Source organism: Carassius auratus, unplaced genomic scaffold (genome assembly GCF_003368295.1).
Source record: "Carassius auratus strain Wakin unplaced genomic scaffold, ASM336829v1 scaf_tig00009660, whole genome shotgun sequence".
NCBI lineage: Eukaryota > Metazoa > Chordata > Actinopteri > Cypriniformes > Cyprinidae > Carassius > Carassius auratus.
In genome coordinates, this window is record NW_020524056.1 from 27,970 (window position 1) to 39,405 (window position 11,436).

Sequence of the window (11,436 nt, forward strand, 5' to 3'; positions counted from 1 at the left end):
AAGAAGATGGAGAATTTTAAGTATACAACATCATTTTGTGAGTGTGTGTGTTCATTTAGATTTCTCACCCATTACTGGTTACTGCAGTATGTCCAAAGCGATTCACATCTCTGTGCAAGTTTGGTTTGGGAAGGACCTTCCACTCGTCACACGCTATAAGAAAAAAGGCAAATAGAAAACACATCTGTTTAAGAATTATATAGTCATAACTATGGAACATTTTGCAAAAAAAGTTTTGCTAAAAAATTTCCATAATTTTTTAGATTATATTCATTTTTTGTTATGAAAAGGCATTATATTAATAATATGTATAATTATCATAATATTTTCTTACCATTTCCAAAGTTTGAGGTCAGTAAGTTTTTTCAGCAAGGATGCATTAAACTGATAAAAAGTGATTTTTACATTTTTAGAAAAAATATATATTTCAAACAGAAAAAATGTTCCTTCTGAACTTTCTATTCATCAAGGAATCCTTACAAAAAAAAAAAAAAAATCCACATTGTTAATACTAATAACTAAAGACTGCAGTAATGGCTGCTGAAAATGCAGCTTTTCCATCACAGGAATAAATTGCATATTCAAAAACAAAAACTATTATTTTTACTGTATTTTCATCAAATAAATGCAGCCTTGTTGAACATAAGAAATGTATTACAAAAACATTTAATAAATACTACCAACCTCAAACTTTTAATGGTAGAGTATATCAAACACGCAGTAAAGTATCATCACTAACCAATGTCATAGGCGAGGAAGTCAGCAGAGAAGCATTTGGCTCCATTGCTAAGAGAGGTGTCATTATGGGTATTTCCTCCAAAGATGAGCAGAGTTCCTCCCAGCAGCACAGACGAATGCAGGTAACGTGGGTAACCGCTTTCTCTAAGAATCGTCCTGCAACACACAACAAACATCAAACTGTTGCACCAAATCTGAAACTAACTATTCCTCTAAAATGAAATTTTGTGTTTAATCCGTCTGTGTGCTCCTACCATGTGCGGGTCTGAACCTCATAGCGGTAAAGATCATCCACCAGGCCGTATTTGTTTGCTGGAAGAGATTTGTAGCCCCCGTGGACGTACACGCTCTTGCTGCTGCTGTCATACACGCTGCTGTGGCCGTACCCACCCTGAGCGATCGCTCCTCTGGTCTCTGGCACCAGCCATGTGTTTGTCCCTGTGCACAGAAACAAAATCATTGAGTACACCTTTAAATATAATATTCTCTTTAATTATAAAACCTGCTTTGTCTCTCAATAACCAGTCTGTGATAATTTGACTTGATGTTTCAGTATAATGAGGGGAATAACAATGACTTACCTCATTCCAATGAGATCTGGTTTGTGGTATAAGTTCACAAACCCTTGTAAGATCACTTGAGCACATAAAGATTATGCCCTTATCCAGGAGTTTAACAGGATTAAAAAAAGGTACAGATTATCCGAAAGCTTCAGCCTGAGAGACACAGAGCCTCTGGCAATATTTTATCTGTACACTGCTCTTTGCAAAGAACCACAGCTCCATCTACTGGACCGCTGGGGTAAAATTAAAAATCAAATCTGTTTCAACTGATGCAGATCTACTCGTTTTACAGCTGCTCTCAAAAGTTTTTACATCATCTTTAAATGACAACAAAATGCACAACCAGTGTTGTTACTGTTAACTAAAACTATTTAAACATTTCATTATTTAATTTTTATATAACTATTTTTAAATGTTTTATTTAACTACTAATTCACTATTGAAATAAAGCAAAAATTAAATATAAATATTAAATGGAAACGTAAATAAATAAAAAAATCACCAAAATCTAATATAAATTAAACCAAAATAGAAAAAAAAAAAAAAACTTCTAAAACTAATACAAATAACAAAATCACATAAAATGAACAATCAAAATGAAAACAGTATTTTAAAATATTAATACATGCTACATATAATAATACTTAAATGACACTTTATACAACGTACCTACAGAACTTTTCAATCCCAATCAAATACACTACTCAGTCACTCACTGATGTTGTATTCCTGAACATTGCTGATGTAGCTGTAGATGGAGGAGTAGCCGAAGATGACCACCATCACCACATCACCGTTCTCCAGCTCTACTATATGGGCAGAGTGGCCTTCCACAGCGTAGACCAGGCCATGGGCCGGCACACTGGGGGTCTTCTGCGACCACGTCATTTTGGGTATGTTAAACACCCACAGTTCATCTGTCACGTTACTGGCACCCATCTCCAACTTGCCGCCAAACATGTAGATGTCATTCTGAAAGAAAGAAAAATGATTAAATAACATGCTTAAAGAAAGTTTCTTAGTAATCTACTGATCAATATTACAAACTAAGATTGCCAAAATTAACATGGCGGTGCATGTGATTAATGGCCAGATTTACTAAACAAGGCAAATTAGCATGAAAGCGCAATACCATAAAAACACAGATGGGAGTGGAAAATTCTGCAGTTGATCTAGTGACAATCCACACATTAAAAAACACAGACACAGCAATCAACCACACACACGTTATGAATGTGTTCACTGTCATTTTTGATCAATTTAATGGATTCTTCTTCTTGCGGAATAAAAGTACAATTTTTTAAAAGTATTAAAAATCTTACTGACTTGAATGGTAGTGTATCTAATATATAAATCATATCAAGAAATGTCATTAATTTAATTACCGTATTTTTCGGACTATAAGTCGCACCTGAGTATAAGTCGAATCAGCCCAAAAATACATCATGACGAGGAAAAAAACATATATAAGTCGCACCGGACTAAAAGTCGCATTTATTTAGAACCAAGAACCAAGATAAAACATTACCGTCTACAGCCGTGAGAGGGCACTCTATGTCTTCAGTGTAGACTACAGGAGAACTGAGCAGCATAGAGCGCCCTCTCGTGGCTGCAGACGGTAATGTTTTTTTTTGGTTCATATCTCTTGGTTCATGTCAAATTAATTTTGATAAATAAGTCGCACCTGACTATAAGTCGCAGGACCAGCCAAACTATGAAAAAAACTGTGACTTATAGTCCGGAAAATACGGTATTTAAGTATTTAAACGCTAATGCAAAGACCATAAACTCCAGGTCAGCTAAAACATCTCTGCAAATGATAACATTCATAAACTGTGGAGAAAGTTGTTTTAACTTTAATTATTGCCAAGAAGAGAGAAGAATAACTGCTGTTGCAGGATCCTCTTTGTTTAGATGCTCAAAGCAGCATACACAGACCAAAAGCTAGAACATGTAATCAGCTAAATAGCCTTGTTCACTCATTCAGACACTGATTACAGCTATTTAGCTTAAAGACAAATAAAAAAAAATTCTTTCTAAATGTTTTTGTAACATTTCAACTTTGATGTTACCCGATATAGTGCCAAGGAGTGTCCGTATCTCGGCAGGGGTCCGCTACTGATGGGCACAGTGTTCCAGATGCCACTTTCCAGATTATAACTGCAAAGGGAAAAAAAAATGGTTTCCTCTATAGTCATTTCCATAACTAAAGTGGAAAAAAACATTGTTCAGACTGAGATGGCTTCATAATTACACAAATTATCCAATATTCCAGTAATAAGTACTTTCTCCAAGACTTTAAACTGAAATGTCAAATCCACAACGTCGGAAGTGCTCCGTCCACAAAGAGCTCCCTCAGAGAACATTTAGACTCACAGTTTCTACCCTCAAACTTGTCAAATTAATCAAACTCTACTCCAACCACAGCTCACACTGATTTATTATTAGTATTAGTATTGTTCCTGCCATTCTATTGTTTTATTTTAGATTACGGTCAGATACGCACATATGCAAATAAGCCTTTTTGTTATGCTGTGCACAGCTCTCTGAATTATCACTTACTTTAGTACCATCTGAAAGTTGCTGTAGTTAAAGACGTAGCCACCAACAACCCACATGATCTTTTCCTGCACCACGGCCTTATGAGATGCTCTTCCCAGCGATGCTCCAAAAGGTTTCACAGTGGGCATGATCCAGTAAGACTCAGTGGAGGGCACTGTTAGTGAGCAGTCTGGACCTGAGAGAGAGAAATAGAGAGAGAGACAGGAAATACACTATAATAATTGTCATACCAATAAAGCATATATTAAATTGAATTGATAGAGAAAGAGAGATAGAGTTTATTTTTGACATAAAATATTCTCATAGTATTCTCAAGTACTCATGAGATTTTTAAGCTAATGTTTAAATAATGTAACAACACGTTCATGTTTATGGTTCTCTAATATTGGTTAATGGTTACATGAAATACAGGCAGATCCAGTGTTGAAATTGTGCAAATCTGCAAAAAAAACCATACATTTGAGGCCAAGGTTGCAATTATTTTCACCAAAACATAGTAAACGACATAACATTGTGTAATATTACAAATCAAAATAACTGTTTTCTATTGGAATATATTTTATACAAATTTCCTGTGATGACATGGCTGAATTTTTAGCAGTTGTTACTTAAATGATCAGTGTCACATGATCCTTCACAAATCATACTAATGTGTTGAAAGTATCAATGCTTTGACAAATAAATGCAGCTTCTGTGAACATGAGACATCATTCAAAAATACTTAAAAATCTCCAAACTTTTGGCCAACAATGTGAAACCCTTAAATCCCTGATCCAAGGTAACATCTGTCTTATTATATTTACTATTTATAAACAGATCACTTAAACAGCTTTTTACAGACTTTACTATGACCATTCACACTTCTCTAAATTGCTATTTTCTGTATCTCCTCACATGAGGCTTAGCGAGTAGCTGGCCAGAAAGGCTCATTAAATTATCCTCAAGACATCCTGATGTGAATCCTCCATCAGGTTTAATTGTGCTTTTACGTTTTGTGTCACAGTGGCAGTCTCTGAAAAGGTTGCTGCAGTGATGCAGACGTGACAGACGCACTATTAGAGAATCAACACCAGGGGGAGACAACCCACATGACAACAAATCAACCTGAGACACGATGCACTTTCTCAGCATCCTGTAACATACAGGAAAGGGGAGGAAATGAGGGCGGAAGTGAGCAGTACCTTGCCAGCTGTCATTGCACATGCAGAGCTTTTCCCCAGTGAGGTCGCAGTAGCCGTGATCGGGGCTGCCACAGTTGTTCCTGCAGTACGGGATGTCACAGGCCGCACCCTTCCAGTACTTATCGCATTCACAATACACACGGCTCGCTATCGAGTTCCCCGAGGTGCACTTCCCGTGGCCAGAGCAGTTATTTGGACATGAGTTGATTCTGTCGAGGGAGAGATGAAGAAACGGGTTGCAAAAACAAGAGGAACTTTCTACTGAGAAGCCTGAAATAGGCAAGTGTATAATGAACAGGACTAAGCCTGTGATTACTCTGAGAATAAAACATGCACAGAGGAAATAAAATGAAGACATTACATGTCGTGATAACACCTGGACGAACAAGCAGGCTTTTTTCACTAAAAACAGTGCTGATGCTGAGTGTTATTAACTCACGAGTAGAAGATTTCAAATCCTGTCAGGTTGTAGGCAGCGTCGCTAAAAAAGTGCAGGAGTGCGTAGCCTGAGTTGGTCTCCACTTCAGGGACGGTCTCGTTCCCTTTCACTTCAGGGACAATGAGACCACTGTAGGAAAAGTATAGAAAAAAAGGCTTGTTAGGAAATTATCTCTTGTTTTTTCCATAACAGCAGTAGCTAATTCCATTTGTCCTGCAGTAAAGTGGAACTTTCCTGCGTGACTCCAGAGTCCAGGGTCCTCGGAAAATCTGAATTTTTGTTGTTTCAAAATCTATTTTTAGGTTCATGCTCACAAATGTTGATATAACATATTTATTAAATATGTCAAAAGTAATATATATATTAGAGAGAGAGGGGAAAAAATAAATACATTTTGCATTTGAAAGTGAAACTCCTACAAGTGCATATTCAATCAGGTCAGGCACAGAAATAACTGTCCATGCCTTTTCAGTGCTAATCCTTCACTGTTTGTCTTTAATAAATCTAAAGACAGTACTACTTTAACACCAAAAGATGGTTTGAGCTGGCACAAGCTGTTAGTAAATCTGGCCCTTAATATTTCTACCATACAGTATAAATTAGTCTTTATGCATGAAAATAACTGCATTTTTATGTTAGGAAACACCATTGTGAAGGTGCTTAGCATCAAAAACCCCTGTTCTTCTTTTAGAAAACACACTCACCTGAAGACGGCTACTAAGGGAGCATAAATCGAATCTCCGTCATAGACGTACATGTGGTCCCAGCTACATTCGGTCGCAAAATGGTTAAATCGTAACCTCAGGACTGCGTTTGGGCTGCAAAACAAAGGTGATGACATAATGCTTAAGAATGTGTTGCTGGCTGCGTAATCCATTATGAGAACATATTACAGCAGAATCGTTTCTGCCAAGTCTGAAGGGTGCAAGCAGAATGTGCTCCTCCAAGCCTTTTCTGGTAATCTAACACAGAAGAAAACACCCTTGTAAGGGCTGCTGAAGTGTATTTAAATAGGGGTTATGCAAGAAGAAGTGTGAGCACAACAAAACTTTGATGAGAAATAACACTTACTAGCCCTCAATCAGCCAGGTGCACTTGGTTTTGTACTTGTAGTTGATGGGGCCATCTGTTAGGTACCCAGACGGCTCAGTCAACCTGAAAAATAAGATCAGAGTTGCAGTTCAGAGGACCACATCAATATGAGCCCAAGGGACAAACAGAACAATGCTATGCTTAAAAAAAAAACATGCAAAAGGCATTGCAGAAAAGTGCTTTTTCAGTACAAATAGGCACAACGATGGAACTGGTTTCTGTGGTTACTTATGGCCATATGGACACAGGCTTGTGTGGGAGCAGATCCACAATGATTCACTGCTCCAAATGCGCTCATGACACAGGCCTAGCCAATCAGTTTCCACTCCTTCCAGACTGCAACAGAGCCATCGGGCCCATGGAGTGACAACACTTGGATCCATATTGTATCATCACGGAGCACCCATGGCCTGTCTGTGTCCCGGGCCACATTAACCACAGCAAGCTGGCGGCATTGTTTGCCCAGACAAGCCCTATTGTTTGTAGATGCTGACTGGAAGGGATGTATCCTTATGTACAATGACCTCAATACTCCACAGAAACACTTTTAATTGAACATGTTATTGCTGCTTGAATAGCCAAACATTCCTCAGGGCGGATTCTACAAGGAAATCAATCTAAGTGACATTGCTAAGACCTTCAGTCCTGCTGTTCTTGAAGAAAACAAAAAGAAGAGCCGAGCGGATGTTGCAAAAGCATCCTAGAGTGTATCGGAGGAAACCAACACATCAATATTCACAATATAAGGCTATATAAGAATTAGATTGGTTTGTTTCTTCATTAAAACAGATTTGGAGGAATCTAGCATTACATCATTTGCCCACCAATGGTTCCTCTGCAGTGAATGGGTGCCGTCGGAATTGTGAAGTGAAAAGCTGTGTATTTGTAAAAAAGCTGGGGGGGTTTTCCCCTTGGCAAGACATTAAATTGTGGATTTGAGGCATGTTGTGGATTACTGTTATGTTTTTATCAGCTGTCTGGACTCTCATTCTGACGGCACCCATTCACTGCAGAAGATCTATTGGTCAGTAAGTGATGTAATGCTCAATTTCTCCAAATCTGTTCTGATGAAGAAACAAACTCATCTACCACTTGGAAGGCGTGAGGGTAAGTATATTTATTTTCATATTACATTTTCATTTTTAAGTAAGCTATTCCTTTAAAGTTCAAGTTTGCCATTTCTGTGCCAAACAAAACTGCAAAAATGACAACTACCATGTATACATTCTTGTATACATGGTAATTAGCATATTCACAATAAAATGGAAAGACACGGACATTCATTAACTGCTATTGTCATCTGGAAAAAAACAGGAGATGCTCGCTTTTGCAATGCATCATGTTGCTTTTTTGTAATTCTGCACAGTAATTGAATCGGCTCATTAATTCTCATTCATGTCTCTGACAACGGCGCACAAGAGAACAACCTTGAGTCTTACTGTGCTTTTGCTTGTCTGTTTATTTTAATGTGTGTAATTAAATCTGTCTTTTCCTCACTCGACAAATGTGTTTCTTCCTAGACTTTTCTCACGTCTTGTCACATCAGCAATCTAGCTGACTGGTAAATTTCTGAAAAGCTACTGTAATTTTTGCCATTCAAGCAAATTTTTCATTACAGTAAATATTCCAAACAAGGTTTCAAATCACATCACATCAGAATTATGATTAATACAAGCAGGGTTCTATAAACCATATTTTGGCTTCAGTTGGTTATGTAAATAAAGTGCCCTCCAAAAGTTTGGAAACTCCCAAGGCAAAGTGGGATTTTGGACAATGTCAGAATAACTTATTGAACTGTTATAATTTCAAGCAATAATCAATACTCTTAATAATACAAATATATACACTACCATTCAAAAGTTGATTGTTATCAAAATGTCTTTTACATTATTAAACATTATTTCATTATTATTTTGATTAAATATACAGTAAAAAAAAAAATTACAATTTAAAATAACTATTCTATTTTAAAATATTTTAAAATGTAATTTGTTTTGCTTTAGTGTCCTTCAGAACATGATCCTTCAGAAATCAATCTAATATGCTGATCTGGTACTCAAGAAACATTTCTTAATATTATCAATGTGTAATAATTTTTTGACATTATTGTTTAATGTAAAAGTTAAAAAGAAAAGCTTTTATTTGAAATCAAAATCTTTTTTTAACAATAAGTCTTTACTATCATTTTTTATCAATTTTTAACAGTAGTGAACACATCACACAAAAGACATTTTTTCTATTAACCTTTTTTTTTTTTGAAGATAACTGAATCACAAAATGTAGCCTTCCTTTAGCTAATCAGCTTTAGACAGATTATACATTTATCTATAACTTTTCGCTTTTATTTAATTTTTATTTTTTTGTCATCCCTCAATACATAATCATCAAAAATTAATAAAGACGTCCAAAACCTAATTTTTTCTATGGCATTCTAAACCTTTTAGTTTGATGACCATATAAACATATCCAAATTCTGTAATGAAAGAAAAACTACATACACAAGTGTGCATCACACAAAAAAGTAAAAACAGGCTGCAAACAAAATTCATCATTTTTGGATGTTTTTCTCTAGTAATCATTTCTCTCACTCCGTGAATCATTCCTCACTTAAACTGAAGAATCCCTTCAAAACAAAATTTCTGACGTACATCAAACCTAATGCAAAAGCTGAAAACCTGGCACAGCCATTATTGTTGTTAGTTAAACTGTAGCCTATTAACAAGCTATTTCTCCACTCTGCGTTCTGTATGTCTATAATCAGACCCTGAGATTTTAAGAGCAGTTAAAAACAGTAATCGCGGTGCACCACTTCCTGTGCTGGGGAGGACATCCCTCAGGCTGTATGTTGGCGAGAGGGATGTTTCTTTGTGCAGGCAGACACTCATCGGCCCAGAAGAGAGGGAACTGTAGGTGAGTCAACAGTTAAAATATTCACCAGGTTTTCATGAATCTTTTATAGCCCAGTACCACAGCAAATGTATCCACCAACAGCCAGGATTTAATACCTATCCCAGCGGCTTTGAAGCTGCCACTGGACATGGTTCACTCAGCCTCACTCAAAGGCTGAGAGGACCTCTTCGTCATCCAAATCAAGCCCCACTACCTGTCCACTGAGATCTGTTCTTACTGCCCTTGCCTTCCTGTGGTCGGCATGTTGCCTCCCACCGCTTGATCATTAAGCTGTTGTGTAACAAGAAAGCTGTTTTTAGTTCCAGTATTATGTGGAGGCAAGGACACTAGGTTAGGACTGCTGAACAATTCAGGTTTGTTCATTTATTTGACAAGCTGTGGTATCATCTATCCACTGTACAACCGTTTAAATGGATAGTACACCCTTAAGGTGTTCCAAACCTGTATGAGTTTCCTTCTTCCGTTAACCAAAAAATAAGATATCTGAAGAATGTTGGCAACTATACAGTACAGTCAACTGTTTGGTTACCAGTATTCTTGTAAATATCATCCAAAACTCATACAGGTTTGGAACAAATTGAGTTCCATAAACATCTGAACTGTATGTGCGTCACACTAAACAAAATCATAAATATACAAAGAAGTTAGGCTACTTCACCAAATTTCAAAAACAATGAGGAGCTATATTTAATCTGACACTGAGCGAGATAGATCGAATGTACAACAGGAAGATCTGTCGAGAAAGTGACTCCGCTAAAGGCTGTGAAATGTAAACTGTGACACTTTTACTGACAGGGGATTTTTGAGTGGAAGTACCATTAGATAGGATTCAAACACTCTTTGTTTTTGTCCAGGAAGTTTGGGTGAAGTGTGATACAGGAGATGCATCCACACACATATTACAAAGGACTAGATCTATGCTTAGTCTAAAGCAAGAGAGATTTTAAATAGATTTCATATGTTGCCTCCAGTGTACTCACCTTGTCTGGCCTACATTTTGCACATTAACTGGATCCTTAATGGTAATCTATATGAACTGGAACCTAGAAGCCAGTTTTAAAAGCTAATACAGGAAAATGAAGGGAAACTAAATATTGGAAATTGCCGTGTATAGAATTTAAGGGTGTGTTTACACTTGGAGTTCGGTTCTGTTAGTTCTTTAGATCTGAACTAGTGTTGTAAAAAGACCCGGTACTTCGGTACCAAGTCGGTACAAAAAAAATGAAAATGTGACGGGACCAGGTTTCTTTAAGTACCGGTGGCACCGAGTACCTAGTCAACCCGGTTCTTGACGTATACAGCGCTATGATTTCCGCGAAGCAGAAAACGCGGACGGAATCCCAAAATCCAGGCATGAAAATGAAACTTACATTTTAATATGGGCAGTCAAGGAATTTGTCAAAGGTAGCATAAATTAATCAAATCAAGTCTCCATATGGACCAGTATCTGTAAACGTTAAGCCGCAAAAATTGTTTGAAATATGAATCCTGCATGTTCTGCACGTCTCTGTGTGAATGAATGAATGACAGAGATGTGTGGGTTTGTTTACTACATAGACTGAAGCGAGTAACGCTTGCAGTAAATTCCAGCATCTTCCATCTAAATGAGGACATAAATACATAAACATCATCACCAGAACTGTTCAGAGTCACTTCACAAGCATTTTACAGTTTCATTGAGTAAAAACCAGTGTCAATTTAGAGGTCACCCGTCAAAATAAAAGTTCATTTTTACCTAAAAGCATTGTGCTAGAAATATTACTATTATCTAGTAGAATGTATGTGATACTCCAACTACTGTTGAAAAAAAAATTATAAAACTTTTTAAAGAAATAACTCACACAATATTTCTTCCATGCTTTAATTTTAATAGCAAATCCCCTTTATTGAAAAATGTAATGTGTTTAAATTGCATTAATTAAAAGACAAATTAAATTTGGGTGAAACTTTT

General features: G+C 36.8%; 1 protein-coding gene across 1 annotated transcript in view; it reads right to left on the bottom strand.

Annotated features, from left to right (window-relative positions):
* LOC113072613 (attractin-like protein 1) overlaps window positions 1-6,648 on the bottom strand; it is a 29,953-nt gene extending 23,305 nt beyond the window's left edge. Inside the window, exons 1-10 of the mRNA XM_026245601.1 lie at window positions 6,555-6,648; window positions 6,188-6,301; window positions 5,484-5,612; window positions 5,045-5,253; window positions 3,864-4,038; window positions 3,374-3,461; window positions 2,018-2,273; window positions 993-1,176; window positions 740-894; window positions 69-153 (exon numbers count right to left, since the gene is read on the bottom strand). Coding sequence (XP_026101386.1) covers window positions 69-153; window positions 740-894; window positions 993-1,176; window positions 2,018-2,273; window positions 3,374-3,461; window positions 3,864-4,038; window positions 5,045-5,253; window positions 5,484-5,612; window positions 6,188-6,240 — 1,334 coding nt within the window. The 5' untranslated portion in view covers window positions 6,241-6,301; window positions 6,555-6,648. The remainder of the gene's footprint in view (window positions 1-68; window positions 154-739; window positions 895-992; window positions 1,177-2,017; window positions 2,274-3,373; window positions 3,462-3,863; window positions 4,039-5,044; window positions 5,254-5,483; window positions 5,613-6,187; window positions 6,302-6,554) is intronic.
* Between the last annotated feature and the right edge of the window lie 4,788 nt (window positions 6,649-11,436).